This window comes from Lepidochelys kempii, chromosome 8, assembly GCF_965140285.1.
Source record: "Lepidochelys kempii isolate rLepKem1 chromosome 8, rLepKem1.hap1, whole genome shotgun sequence".
In the NCBI taxonomy this organism is placed as follows: domain Eukaryota; kingdom Metazoa; phylum Chordata; order Testudines; family Cheloniidae; genus Lepidochelys; species Lepidochelys kempii.
In genome coordinates this window covers 102,781,220-102,796,636 of record NC_136387.1, presented here as the reverse complement: position 1 = coordinate 102,796,636, position 15,417 = coordinate 102,781,220, and the positions used below count along the sequence as shown (strand labels likewise).

The 15,417-nt window shown below is 49.9% G+C and overlaps 1 protein-coding gene across 1 annotated transcript in view; it reads left to right on the top strand.

Moving 5' to 3' along the window:
• The first annotated feature begins 2,565 nt into the window (after positions 1–2,565).
• LOC140916609 (vitamin D3 hydroxylase-associated protein) overlaps positions 2,566–15,417 on the top strand; it is a 29,476-nt gene continuing 16,624 nt past the window's right edge. The window contains exons 1-5 of the mRNA XM_073358277.2: positions 2,566–2,775; positions 3,929–4,042; positions 11,935–12,078; positions 12,894–13,027; positions 14,730–14,936. Of these exons, the coding sequence (XP_073214378.1) occupies positions 2,566–2,775; positions 3,929–4,042; positions 11,935–12,078; positions 12,894–13,027; positions 14,730–14,936 (809 nt within the window). The remainder of the gene's footprint in view (positions 2,776–3,928; positions 4,043–11,934; positions 12,079–12,893; positions 13,028–14,729; positions 14,937–15,417) is intronic.

Genomic DNA, 15,417 nt, shown 5'->3' with positions numbered 1-15,417 from the left:
AGAGGTCCCCGGTTCGATCCCGCCTGCCGACGACCGGGCTCTGCCGGCGTTACACTTGGACTGGAGCCTGGGCTGTGACAACACCCTGCGAGGCGGCTGGGTCTGGGAGCCCGGGCTCCCGCCTTTGTGGGAATGCCCACACGGCTGTTTTCAGCCCGGTGGCGCGAGCTGGATGTAAGCGGATAGCTGTGGTGCGATCGGGGGGCCCCCCCCCGCCTTTCAGGGAGCGCCGAGCCCCTGGCCGAGGGGGCAGGGGGCTGGCCCCGGGAGGTTCCGCGGCCCCGGGGAATGGCAGTTGGAAGTGGGCAGTTGGCGGGAGGCTGAAGGCAACGCCCAGGGCGGCGGGGTCCCCCTGCGCTGCGCACGAGGGGCCAGGCAGCGATGAGGGGGCAGAGCGATGAGCTTGGGAGGGACGGGGCCTGGGGCGCAGGGGCGGGAAGGTGAGCTGAAGAGAGAGAGAAGCAAGGCGTAGCCTGAGGGGAAAGAGGGAGAGAGCCTGGAACGCCCCCCAACAGAGAGGTCAATGTGCTGCTCCTGGCTCTGAGATGGGGGGTACAGGGAGGGGGGATGGAGGGTGCAGGGTAGGAAGGAGGAAGGGGTTGGGTGTGGGGGGGTGCGGGGACGGAGGGGGATGGGGTGGGGCGTGGGGGCTGAGGGGAAGGAGATGGGGTGGGGGAATGGGGTGCAGGGAAGGATGGGAGTGGGGGAGGGAAGGGGGATGGGGTGTGAGGGAGTTTGGGGTGGAGGTGGGGGGTGCTGTGGAGAAGGAGGAGGAACTGGGTGGGGTGTGGGGGGGTGCGGGGACGGAGGGGGATGGGGTGGGGCGTGGGGGGCTATGGGGAAGGAGATGGGGTGGGGGAATGGGGTGCAGGGAAGGATGGGAGTGGGGGAGGGAAGGGGGATGGGATGTGAGGGAGTCTGGGGAAGGAGTGAAGATGGGGTGGAGGTGGGGGGGGCTGTGGGGAAGGAGGGGACATGAGATGGGTTGTGGGGAGATGGGGTGTAGGGAAGGATGAGGGTGGGGGAAGGAAGGGGGATGGGGTGTGAGGGAGTTTGGGGTGGAGGTGGGGGGTGCTGTGGAGAAGGAGGAGGAACTGGGTGGGGTGTGGGGGGGTGCGGGGACGGAGGGGGGATGGGGTGGGCTGTGGGGGCTGAGGGGAAGGAGATGGGGTGGGGGAATGGGGTGCAGGGAAGGATGGGAGTGGGGGAGGGAAGGGGGATGGGATGTGAGGGAGTTTGGGGAAGGAGTGAAGATGGGGTGGAGGTGGGGGGGGCTGTGGGGAAGGAGGGGACATGAGATGGGTTGTGGGGAGATGGGGTGTAGGGAAGGATGGGGGTGGGGGAAGGAAGGGGGATGGGGTGTGAGGGAGTTTGGGGTGGAGGTGGGGGGTGCTGTGGAGAAGGAGGAGGAATTGGGTGGGGTGTGGGAGCTGCGGGGAAGGAGGGGGGATGGGGTGGGCTGTGGGGGCTGAGGGGAAGGAGATGGGGTGGGAGAATGGGGTGCAGGGAAGAATGGGAGTGGGGGAGGGAAGGGGGATGGGATGTGAGGGAGTCTGGGGAAGGAGTGAAGATGGGGTGGAGGTGGGGGGGCTGTGGGGAAGGAGGGGACATGAGATGGGTTGTGGGGAGATGGGGTGTAGGGAAGGATGGGGGTGGGGGAAGGAAGGGGGATGGGGTGTGAGGGAGTTTGGGGTGGAGGTGGGGGGTGCTGTGGAGAAGGAGGAGGAACTGGGTGGGGTGTGGGGGGTGCGGGGACGGAGGGGGATGGGGTGGGGCGTGGGGGGCTATGGGGAAGGAGATGGGGTGGGAGAATGGGGTGCAGGGAAGAATGGGAGTGGGGGAGGGAAGGGGGATGGGATGTGAGGGAGTCTGGGGAAGGAGTGAAGATGGGGTGGAGGTGGGGGGGGTTGTTGGGGGATAGGGTAGGGGATGGGGTGCAGAGAAGGAGCGAGGAAGGGGGTGGGAATGGATGGGGGAGTGCAGCGAAGGAGCAAGGATGGGAAGGTGCAGGGTTTGAATCCCCGCCTGCTTCGTCTTTGTCTGATGTTGCTGGGAGTTAACCCCCCCAGGGGATTGGGCCCCTAGCGTCCGCCCCAGCAGGCCACCTAAGCCAGTCTGGTGCAATGGGCTGACCTTTGCTTTGCTGCTCAGCCTGGGGCCCACTTCTCCCACCAGTATCCCCTGCTCCTGTCAATGGAGGCCGATCAGATCCTGCAGCGACAGGACACCAGGGCGTGGGGTGAGGGGAACGGATCTTACCGGCCGCCTGGCTGCACCTTGCAGAGCTCCTCCTGGCAGGAAGGCCCTGCAAAATGTCCCCACTCCCACAGCCCCACTGTAGCAGGGACCTAGGCCCTTTGGGAAAGCAGGGCCTTAAAGCGAGACCCCTTGAGAAGCACCAACATCCAGCGCTTCCATTTTCTGACCCTCCTTTCGCTCCAGCGGTCGTGGTCTGTGCTGCTGGTGGCTGATCATGGGTGGTATTCGAATGGCTCCGAAGCGGCCCCTCCTTACTCGCCCTGTCAATTTCAGGGCGCCCTGGTAGCTGGTGAGGCCCGTCTCGCTATGATCCCCGAGAAGATGCAGCAGCTGCTGCCGGAGGTGGAGCTGGATCCCAGCGTTATCTCCGTCCTGCTCTGCAGCTCCACCGTGGCCTTCCTGGGGCTCAAGTGGATGGTGAAGAAGCTGGTGCAGCAGAAGATGCAGGAGGCGAGGAGGAACCGAGTGCGCGCCCTGGGACAGATGGAAGAAGCTGTCCAGCAGTTCAAACAAGAGGTGACACACCTGGGTATTCCTCCCATCCTCAGAAAGGATCATGCACGCTCATCTCATTAACAATCTCACATACATGTGTCCTGGGTCCAGCTGCAAAAAAACTCCCCTCAGAGCCGGGAGAATGAATGATCCCTGAAGTCTTGTGACTTCTGCCCAAAAGTTTCCTTTATAATCTCCTGCACAGAGGGGGCTTAGCTATCAACCTCACCCCATGGCACACAGACCTGTCTCCCAGCGTGAGATTTGCTTTGTCCCCTGATCATCCAGGACCCCAGGATGGCTCCAAGCTTGCTAGCCTCACTCACGGAATAAGGAACCACTCATGTTAAGGGCAACAGGATCAGACCCTAAATTATTTGCAAGTCTCCTACATAACCCCAGACTGTTTAGCTGAGTTGCAACCTGGTATGTCAGAATCAGTGAACTCATTTGAATGCTGTCAGAGCTACAGCCCCATCTCCTGTCAACGCAGTGACCTACCACCTGGGGAGACCCTGAGCTCATTCTTTTTTATGGGTTACATGAAATTCGACTTTACCGTGCACCCTGCCGGTAGCAGTTGGCGCTGGTGGAGCAAGCTGAATTTGATGTAATGCATTGCGTCATAGACCAGACCGCATCTGAAGTTAACAGTTCTGAGCTACGCAGAGGACTGCTATAAATAATGTAGCAGCAAGAGATCCTTAGCAATGAGTCCAGACCACATTCGGCACGGAAACTTGCAAATGAGCGTCTATGTGTCATGTACCCTATACTGCACTGATGTAAAAACTGATTTTGTTTGTGTTTTCAGCCAAATTTCCTGGGACAGCACTGGGGGGAAAAGCAGCTGTTTGCTCAGAAATTAGAACCGTTTGGGAGTGAAAACAGGAAATCTTGCAGATTTTGTTCTTTTTGGGGGCCGGGGTGGAATTTGACCATCTTTGCAATGAAATGCAACTGTCTTGAATTCACAGGTCTTCAGATGTCGATGGGAATCGCAAACCCAGAGACAAGATAGAGAGAGAAGCTGACCCCGGAACTGGGGGCAATTCTTTGTGAGGGCTGGTCAGAAAACAGGGGGAAATATTTAGGGGGGAAAACAACTGATTGAAAGTTTTCACCCGTTCTGTGCTCTACACAATAATTGCCATGTATCTACTACACCTTGCAGAACCCAGAGGTACAGGCCAGTCGCATCCTCTCTCTGCCGCTTATTGAGCTGGTCAAGAAACTGAAGGAAGGTTCCCTGTCGCCAGAGAGTGTCCTCTACACGTACATGGACAAGGTGAGGAACTCATTCCTTCTTCAGGAGAGCAAGGATGTGGTTAAAGCACTGGATTGGGACTCAGGTGATCTGGCTTAAACTGTAGACTCTGACACACATCTCCCTGTGTGATCTTGGGCAAATGAATTAACCTGCCTTGAGCTCCGCTAACCAACTGTAAAATGAGGATTATAACGCTCCCTTTAACATGCTATTTCGTCTGTAAGATCTTCCAGGCAGGGACTGATGCATTAGGTGTCTGAACAGTGCCTAGCACAATGGGTGGCCCTGATTTTGGTTGGGTCCTCCAGGCCTACTCTAACAGATACAATAACAATAACTGGTGCTTGTTAGGGGGCTTATTCCTTCACCCACTTACTTCCCTGGTCCTTCTCGCATGAACAGAGAGCAACAATACCCGAAGTCCAAAGGTGCAAACAATTCGATGTTTATTGGGGTGAACTTCCAGCAAGCATGATTCCAGTTTCCTTTCTTAGTATCCTCCTTCCCAGCTCTGACACCACAGAGCCTTACACCTGTGTCCCTGTTCCCATTCCTGCCCTTAGCCAAACATGATTCCAACTTCCTTACCCCCATTCCCTGTTCCCATTTCCCCCTTTAGCAAAACATGATTCCAATTTTCTTACCCCCATTCCCTGTTCCCATCTCACACACCCACATGCCCACCCCCACCCACACCCCAGTCACTTCCTCATTGACTACAGATTGTATAGTAAAACTTGAGTTCTGCTTAGCTATACCTTAACCAATCATTTTCCTGAAATTTAACTAACCAATCCTAACATATTGTAACATGATTATGTAACCAATTATATCCCACCACCTCAATTAGTTTACACCCAGCAAAATTAATTATACAGCAGACAGGAACAATCACAGAACCAGACAGAGATTATACAAACAAACAACAGCAAAGTGGGAACTATAATGACAAAACAATACAGAAGTGAGGATTTCACATCCCAGCTATTGATAAGTGAGTTCTTGCCAGACAGGATGCTATCAAACTAAGTTTCCTTTTACATTTTCTAGGCACTTCCCTTTCTCTGGAGGTGATAGGAATACAATCCTGTCCTGATAGTGCCTAACAGCCCAATAGCACCTTATTTCAATGTGACTAGTTTGGAATGTGAGGATGTGACCGTTCGCTTCCCAGCTTATGGCTGCCTCTGCTGCTTAGCCAAAGGCCTGAGCCTAAGCACAGGGCCTCAGACTGTCACAGTAAGAGAAGGCCCTTACACCAGCAGACAGTGATTTTGATTCTTTCTTTTATACCTCTAGAACTAGCCAAGTGATAAGAATACACCTAAATTCTTAGAGTATAGGCCTTTACAGACAGGCCTGAATATCTATATCCTAACACTCCATCCCTTTTTTTTTTCTTTTGGGATCCTCCTGCCCAGGTATCCCTGGAAAAGCATAGGACATATGGCGACACATTTCGTGATAGGGCCAGGCATCAAGGTGGAAGGTGTCGATATTCCATTTGTCCCACTGCCCCTTGTGTAGTATTGTGCCCTGCACCTTCTCTCGTACGGGCATACCACACCTATTCCAATTGGTGTTCCAGACTTCCCATTATAGCAGGCCCGAGAAGGTTGGGTCCGGGTTGTCTAGTACACTGCAGGGTTTGGAGGGCTTATTACTTATAGGTTATCTTCCTATGCAACATAACACAAGTACAGTTAACAATACAAAATCCACAGCAACACCGAGTCCTGACCACTGCAGTATGGTCCAACATCCAAGACACCCCCAGAACACTTCCTCTCCTCCTTCGACGGGGTCACGATCTTGTGTCCAGTTGCTGGCACTTGTAACAAGCTGCTCCTTCAAGTTTTGTATGCTTTTGTCTATATCACAAGTCCATTGAATGTTCACAGAGAAATGGGATATTGTCCAAACCAGCTTGACCACTTGGTATGGAATCAGGCAGTAAGCCCTGGCTTATTCACAGCAATAAGATTCACAGATCCATTTGTGCACCAAAGTCCATATAGCAGCATGTAGATGGGTGTAGTTTGGTTATGGGCTGGTGTAATTGTGCCCCCAGTAATATGTACATTCCCAGCAAAACACCTTATACACAGTACATCCAATTGTCCACCCCTTGCATAGGCCATTGATCCTACTCCTCTATAGTCATAGGAGAGGGGCACATCCAAACATCTTCTATTGATTTACACTATTTTACACACACCTCCATTAATTCCCAGTGAGCTCCTCCCCTTTTCATTATTTCCATAGGGCTTGTGGGGGCCACCTTAGTTGCCATTCCATTTCCAGGTACCACGGTAGCTATTACACAGGTGCTGGCCTCCTAGTTGAGAATTTGCATTCCCATACACATCTTCCCCCCCAAGGCCAGCCTTTGGAAGCCATCCGCCACCCACATCATGAGGTTTTCTGTTCATTAAAACACAACAATGCTAGCAACAAGACAAACACCACAGACAAACACCACAAAACGTAGATCCATGGTATTCTGGGTTATTTTTCCCGCTGGCGCCAGCTTGCTTGTAGAGTGTCTGAAAAACAAAAGAAACAATTTCCTTCCCCATGGTGGGGACAGATTATTGCTTAATAATAATACCACTTTCTTTTACAAATGTCCTTGCTACTTGCAGGAAAAACAGAAGAATTACCTCCAGACTGTCCTTATTTTGTTCTATAGTCAGGCTAGTGAATTACCTCACTCACTGGTCATTTATGACAGGTTTCAGAGTAACAGCCGTGTTAGTCTGTATTCGCAAAAAGAAAAGGAGGACTTGTGGCACCTTAGAGACTAACCAATTTATTAGAGCATAAGCTTTCGTGAGCTACAGCTCACTTCTTCAGATGCATATCGTGGAAACTGCAGCAGGCTTTATATATACACAGAGAATATGAAACAATACCTATTCCCACCCCACTGTCCTGCTGGTAATAGCTTATCTAAAGTGATTTCCAGCACAAATCCAGGTTTTCTCACCCTCCACCCCACCACACAAATTCACTCTCCTGCTGGTGATAGCCCATCCAAAGTGATAACTCTTTACACAATGTGCATGACAATTAAGCTGGGCTATTTCCTGCATAAATCCAGGTTCTCACATCCCCCCCACCCCCATACACACACAAACTCACTCTCCTGCTGGTAATAGCTCATCCAAACTGACCACTCTTCAAGTTAAAATCCAAGTTAAACCAGAACATCTGGGGGGGGGGGGGGGTAGGAAAAAACAAGAGGAAACAGGCTACCTTGCATAATGACTTAGCCACTCCAAGTCTCTATTTAAGCCTAAATTAATAGTATCCAATTTGCAAATGAATTCCAATTCAGCAGTTTCTCGCTGGAGTCTGGATTTGAAGTTTTTTTGTTTTAAGATAGCGACCTTCATGTCTGTGATCGCGTGACCAGAGAGATTGAAGTGTTCTCCGACTGGTTTATGAATGTTATAATTCTTGACATCTGATTTGTGTCCATTTATTCTTTTACGTAGAGACTGTCCAGTTTGACCAATGTACATGGCAGAGGGGCATTGCTGGCACATGATGGCATATATCACATTGGTGGATGTGCAGGTGAACGAGCCTCTGATAGTGTGGCTGATGTTATTAGGCCCTGTGATGGTGTCCCCTGAATAGATATGTGGGCACAGTTGGCAACGGGCTTTGTTGCAAGGATAAGTTCCTGGGTTAGTGGTTCTGTTGTGTGGTATGCAGGAAATAGCCCAGCTTAATTGTCATGCACATTGTGTAAAGAGTTATCACTTTGGATGGGCTATCACCAGCAGGAGAGTGAATTTGTGTGGGGGGGTGGAGGGTGAGAAAACCTGGATTTGTGCTGGAAATCACTTTAGATAAGCTATTACCAGCAGGACAGTGGGGTGGGAATAGGTATTGTTTCATATTCTCTGTGTATATATAAAGCCTGCTGCAGTTTCCACGATATGCATCTGAAGAAGTGAGCTGTAGCTCACGAAAGCTTATGCTCTAATAATTTGCAACTGGTCATTTATGAAATTCATGAGATGGTGTACCTCAGTTTCCCCTCTTGTACAACAGACCAAGTTTGCAATAGTTTCTCTGCTGTACCAAGCTTTAAGTTTATTCTCAGGTAATAGCTGAGACACAGCTTCAGATTTTAGCACTGTACACACACACACACACACACACACCCCTTAAGGTTAACCTGTCCCCCTTATTTTCAGGCTTGACTTGTTTTTTTCACCTCCCTTTCCTGAAGGGCCATAATCTGAGTCTTCTAGTAGCTTGTTTGCTGACCAGATGTATTCAGTTATTTGCAGCTCCTTTGTGCCCATCAGCTAGGTAATTTGCATTTACACACAGAAGCTTACTAGCTTGCTTTTGGATCCAAAGCTGTTAGCAGCTCAGACACTGTCTTAAAAGGGAAGCATTTTACTTCCACCAGAGTTCTGATCACTTTCCACTTTCATCTCCTGCTCCAAAACACAGCGATCTGAAAAAGAAAGCACAACCTATTGTGGCTCCTTTTGGAGCCCTATTAGGATTTTAATGAAGTACCATGTTTTATTTGCATTTCTTTTACTCCTTTTCCAATATACACTGCACATGTCCTGGGAAAATGCAAATTCCTTCCATATAGTTTAACCTCCATAACATCATATTAGCCAAATTAATTTTACACAAGGTATAACTGCCTCCCCCATGCCTACAGAGTTTTCATGCAGAAAGTTTTCAAAGCAACAATCTGATCCCCCAGAGCCATCCCAAGGCTCAGTGTTCCCATCATTCCTCCCCTTTTCCTTTTCTTTTACCTGTGTGCACACAAACAAAATTCTGTTTTGCCTAACATCCCTTGCACTGTGATTACTCTTTTTTACACAACTGTACCCCGATTACACTTCCATCTTGTACAACTAGACACAACTAGGGGCAGCCAAATTAAGTTCCAAAAGAAACCTCTTCCATCCTTTAGTGATTTTGATTACATTACCCAATAGTCAAATAATTTTGCTCGGATTCTCTCTCTGCCTGCTGCCTGCAGCAGTCCCTTATAGACCATTTCTGTGGGAAAAGGGCCCATTTTCCCTCAGAATAGCTATAAAGGCTTCTGGGGACAGAAGTGTAGTGGTGGTAGTAGCCACTCTACCTGACCCCCTTGGATAATTTAATTACCAAGCTTCCATCCAATGTGACTGCACAGAGTTGCACATACAGTTACATTTATATAACTGGGTTTTATCATTAAACAAAAACTTCCTTCTTGACATCTCACATAAGTATCCAAAGTACCCTCCATTAAAACTTCAGAAAAACAAGAGTGTGGAAAGGCAGGTTGCACTTTGAAACTTTTGTTTTTTTTTTTCTCACTCCCCCAGGACCAAGTCTCAGATCCAGTCTCTAAAGGTGGTCTGTTAACTCTGCTTTTGACCTTAAACCCTTTTGTGCCAAATCATCTTTCACTATCCCTAACTAATTTACAACCCTTCAGCAGCCCTTGCTGAAGCAGCACCAAACTTGAAAGATTACTGGCAGCTTCCCATAATGCTGCCCTTACTTCAAACCTCTCAAGCAGACTGAAGTGCCTCTTTTCCCTGGGAGGCATTCAGTCCCCATGGGCAGGGACCTTCTTCCCCTACCCATATACCAAGGAGGGTGGGCTCCTCAGCCACCCCCCATACCTCTGGGTCCCCTAACACTTCCTCCATTTCCTTTTTAATCTTATCCCAGGTTGACCCCTGTACCTGGTATGGGCCCTGGTCCTCCCTTATCCATTTATCCAAAAAATCCTTTACCCTGGCTTGCCAGAACCCGCAACTACCATCACGAGAGTTCGCGATACCCCCTCCAAGCAGCTGCGCGGACTGTTGGGGAGGGGGACTTACAGGCTGCCACTCACCTATCCAATGCGATGCATCCGAGTCACGGCACCAAGATGTTAGGGGGCTTATTCCTTCACCCACTTACTTCCCTGGTCCTTCTCGCATGAACAGAGAGCAACAATACCCAAAGTCCAAAGGTGCAAACAATTCAATGTTTATTGGGGTGAACTTCCAGCAAGCATGATTCCAGTTTCCTTCCTTAGTATCCTCCTTCCCAGCTCTGACACCACAAAGCCTTACACCTGTGTCCCTGTTCCCATTCCTGCCCTTAGCCAAACATGATTCCAACTTCCTTACCCCCATTCCCTGTTCCCATTTCCCCCTTTAGCAAAACATGATTCCAACTTCCTTACCCCCATTCCCTGTTCCCATTTCCCCCTTTAGCAAAACATGATTCCAATTTTCTTACCCCCATTCCCATCTCACACACCCACATGCCCACCCCCGCCCACACCCCAGTCACTTCCTCATTGACTACAGATTATATAGTAAAACTTGAGTTCTGCTTAGCTATACCTTAACCAATCATTTTCCTGAAATTTAACTAACCAATCCTAACATATTGTAACATGATTATGTAACCAATTATATCCCACCACCTCAATTAGTTTACACCCAGCAAAATTAATTATACAGCAGACAGGAACAATCACAGAACCAGACAGAGATTATACAGACAAACAACAGCAAAGTGGGAACTATAATGACAAAACAATACAGAAGTGAGGATTTCACATCCCAGCTATTGATAAGTGAGTTCTTGCCAGACAGGATGCTATCAAACTAAGTTTCCTTTTACATTTTCTAGGCACTTCCCTTTCTCTGGAGGTGATAGGAATACAATCCTGTCCTGATAGTGCCTAACAGCCCAATAGCACCTTATTTCAATGTGACTAGTTTGGAATGTGAGGATGTGACCGTTCGCTTCCCAGCTTATGGCTGCCTCTGCTGCTTAGCCAAAGGCCTGAGCCTAAGCACAGGGCCTCAGACTGTCACAGTAAGAGAAGGCCCTTACACCAGCAGACAGTGATTTTGATTCTTTCTTTTATACCTCTAGAACTAGCCAAGTGATAAGAATACACCTAAATTCTTAGAGTATAGGCCTTTACAGACAGGCCTGAATATCTATATCCTAACAGTGCTAGATTTAGGATAAGCTGGGATGGTTTGCTTAAAATTTCTCTTTGAAGTAAGTTATCAGAGTTGGTTAGATCTAGGGCTGGCCCTCTGCACTAGGGCAAATTTCCCCTGTAGATTTCTTAGGAGTTTTGCCTGGACCAATGCCACTTAGGGCTTGTCTGTCTACACACAAAATTGTTCCTGATTAGGTCCCTGGGTGGAAATGCTTATTCCAGAGACAGAATGTCTTGTTCTGTGCGGTATTGAAAACTGAAAATTGTGATCTATCACTTTAAGTTCTCAGGTTTTGCATCCAATGACGTGAGCTGTAGCTCATAAAAGCTGATGCTCAAATAAATTTGTTTGTCTCTAAGGTGCCAGGTTTTCCTTGTCCTTCTTGCACACTAGGGGGCTCTATAGGGAAGCATAAGACCTGCCTAGCACGCAGCAGCAGTCAGTCTGCAGGTAGCCAGCTAGAGTAAGGTGGAGTGAGTTGTGCCTTTTTGTTTTAAGTAGCAGCCTGTTTTGTCTCTCTCTGTTGTTGAGTTTTTTTTTTTTTTGCATTCTTGTGTGTGTGTGTTATGGGTCTGAATTCTGAGAAGTAAAGTTGTGTTACATTGTAACCTTGCAGCAAAGGTATTTTGTGTTTTTTTTTAAATCTAACTTCTCTATTTCTATGCCATGAAACACAATAAGGCATTCTTGTTTCAGAATAAGAGTGTCCACACCTGGAGTTAATCAGGAATAGCTATTGCACTTTAACTTCACACCCTGCCTTAATCAGAAACAACTTTCCAGCGTAGATCTTGGTACAAGGTTTTGCTTTTCTTCCTTAGTTATAAAGCATAAACTCAGATGCAGGGTGAATTAAAGGTCTAAAGAGGTGAATGACCCTTTCTTTCCCTCCTGTGGTTCCTCGGCAAGGCCTTAGAAGTGAACCAGGACGTGAACTGTGTGACAGATTTTATTCAGGAGTGTGTGCACCTGCTCCAGGAAATGAGGACGCAAAAGAAGAAAGGATCGTTGTATGGCGTTCCTGTCAGTATCAAGGATCCCATTGGATACGAGGTGCTTCTGTATTTCCTTTTTTTAAAGACGCATGTCATGTTGAGATAAGGGAGTGCAATACATTGGGGTTGGTTATAAAATACATGGACCACTGTATTGAGAGGTATAAAGAGCAATAGTTCATGTGGCTGTGCACTACTGCCCTCTGCTGGATAGAAGTGAAACTGTTCATATGTGTCAAAAGCTCTGTGCTGCTGCCAGTGACCAGAGATTCTCCTTTAGTTCAATGGGTAGGGGGCTGTGCTTTTGGAGTAGGGGGTCTGAGTTCTATCCCTGCTGATGCTGTGAAGTTCCATGTGGCTGTGGATTCATTACAGTGTCATTAAACTTCATTAAAAGTATTGGCTCAGCCCTGAAATATCGGTGAGCTTGATTACGGCTCTGCCATCAGAGTGTGAGTGCAATGAGACTGCACTGAAACAGCGTCAGGGCCAGGTTGGCAGAAAGATCCCTGTGATCGATTGAGTCAGCTGCCTTGAGGGGTGTGGAGATATCAGAGGGGGGTGACTTGCAGAGGGCTGCGGGGATAAAAGGGGGTGTCAGACTGTAAGAAGGCATCTCATGGCTGGGACTGGAGAGCAGTCAGGACATGTGGGGGAAATCGCTCAGAAATATGACCCCCAGGAGAGAGAGGAGGACCTTCAATGGAGCTGCCAGCCCTTGTATCATCATTAGTGGCCACGTACCAGAGGACACGGGGAGGCAGCTGCCTCTCCGTTTCTACCCCTCATATCAGGGCTCAGAGGTTTCATTCGTGGTGACCATGGTGTCAGTCCCGTGTATCTAACATGCTCTGTGTCTGCCCCCGTTCCAAGGGTCATGTGTCCACCTGTGGCTTGGGACAGTACCTCGGCTACCCGGAGCAAGAGGACAGCGTCTTAGTGAAGGTGCTGAAGAACCAGGGGGCCATTCCGTTTGTGAAAACCAACATCTCCCAGTGCTTGATCAAGTAATTGGCTAGTTCTCCTCGTGACAAGGATTGCTACTTTTCCATATCCCCCTGCCGTGGCGATAGGTGTGGGAGGGTGGAAAGACAGCTATTGACTCCAGTAGCCTTCAAATCTGGCTCTCAGTGCTTAGTGAGAGAGAGAAACTCCAAAGGCCAGACTGTCATTGCCTTGCCCGTGTGACTAATCATGTTGGCTCAGATCCAAAGGTATTTAGGCACCTAACATCAGTTGAAATCAATGGGAGTTAGGAGCCTAATAACCTCTGAGGAACTGGGCCGTTGTCTTCTCTGGGACTACTCTCAGCAGCAAGGTGGTCCCAACTGGACCGTGAACATTCAAGATCCAGTGGAAGTTAATGTATCCCTTCTTTCTGTGCTCAGTGTAGGGTGCCTCCCACCCCACCAGAGAGCCTTCCCAGCGCTGCTGGGGATTTTGCTTCAGGAAGGTGCTGATGGAAAGGGCTGAGCGAGAGCCACGCGGCTCTTAGTAACTCTGTGCACTTGGGGTGGCTCAGGCCCTGCTCCCCCTTCCTGTGTTTACCTCAGAAATGCTCACACAGGGCAGCAGCAAGGGCTCCGGCAGCTCCCGCTGGGAGGAAATTTCCATGCAGTTCTCCTGCTGTGCCATCAGCCGCAATAGTCCAGGCACCTATGCAGGAGAAATATGCTGAGGTTACTGCTCTCCAACAGATAGGACCCTACCAATTTCACAGCCATGATAAACGGGTCATGGACTGTGAAATAAGTCCTTCCCTGTGAAATCTGATCTCCCCCATACTGCTGGGAGTGCCCCGGCTTGGGGCTCCTAGCTGCTAGTCCAGGCGGGATGGGGGGGACATGACTTGTCCTTCCCCTACACTACTGCTCTCGGTGGGGAGATCAGACCCACCTCCAGAAGGAGTGCAGAAGTGAGGGTGGTACCACCCTCACTTCTGTGCTGCAGCAGTCCCAGAGCTGGGCTCGGGGTGCCCCCAAATGGTCCGGAGCTCCTGGGCATGGTTAATCCACCACTTGCCAAGACTAGCAGCTGGGAGACCCTGGCTGGGGCGCTCCCAGCAGAAATGGGGAGATCAGACCCACCTCCACCTCCGGGAACCTCCTCCAGCTGCAGGAAGCTCCGGGGCTGCAAGAAATGAGGGTGGCAATCCTGTGACCCCCTACAACAGCTTTGCAATCCCCTGTGATCCCCTTTTGGGTTGGTTACAACTCTGTGAAATTTCAGATGTAAACCTCTGAAAACGTGAAATTGACTAATTTTCAAATCCTATGGCCGTGAAATTGACCAGAATGGAGTGTGAATTTGGTAGGGCCCTACTAATAAAGGACTATATTGTAGGTGGATCAGGGGCATAATGGAAACCCAAACTTCTACCCCCCCGCCCCCCGCCGTTGTTCTCCAGTTGTGAGCTGCGTTTTACCTTATTCACCAGCAGCAAGTGACCTGTGGTTGTCCCCCTTTATTGAGATCACTGTTGAAGTAGGAGTCAGGACATTTGGTCTCGGATGATCTGCTGGGCTCTTTTGCCCGTCGGCCTCAATGGTCTTTTGAGCTGAGATTTGGGTGCTGTAGTCACTTCAGTCATGTCCCGGGAAGGTGAGAGGTTAAGCAGGCCTCCGTGTCCTTCAGCACTAGAGAAGGGAATGTGATGCAGGGAACTGAGCTCACTTCTATTAACTGACTGATGCTTTCCATCTCGCTCAGCTACGACTGCAGCAACTTGATCTTCGGCCAGACGGTGAATCCGCTGAACCACAAAAAAAGCCCCGGCGGCTCCTCTGGAGGGGAGGGGGCGCTGATTGCTGGAGGAGGGTCCATCCTGGGCTTTGGGACAGATATAGGTGGGAGCATCCGCCTGCCGTCCAGCTTCTGTGGGCTGTGCGGGCTCAAGCCGACGGGCAACAGGCTGAGGTAAGTGCTGAGACCTGTTCCCAGCTGGCCCAAGGGCTGCGTTGGTTTCTGCGGCACTGACAAGGGACTGATGGTTGATTTCTGCAGAGCCCCTCACAGGTAACAAGGAGCTTCCATGGCACAGCATGTGCTGAGACCAAGTACCCCCCACCCTAAATTGCTGCCACTGGGGGTGAAAACCCATAGCCCAAAGCCAGCCTGGTCCTCGGCATTGTGAATCAAATCCAAGCCTATTGAAAACCCAGCCCCCTCTCTCTGAGTATCATCACAGACCTTGAAAGGCTGTGTCCAAATGCCATTGAAATCATTGGGAAGACTCCAAGTGGTCTCAGTGATCTTTGGATTGGGGCCTGCATGGGCAGGTCTTGTTTTAAACTCCTTGGGACTTAATTCTGCCTTGCAGGGTATGAGTAACTGCCAGCGGCTTCATTTGGGACCCAGATCTGTATCCTGTGGTGGAGAATAGGACCCTAGTGGATTA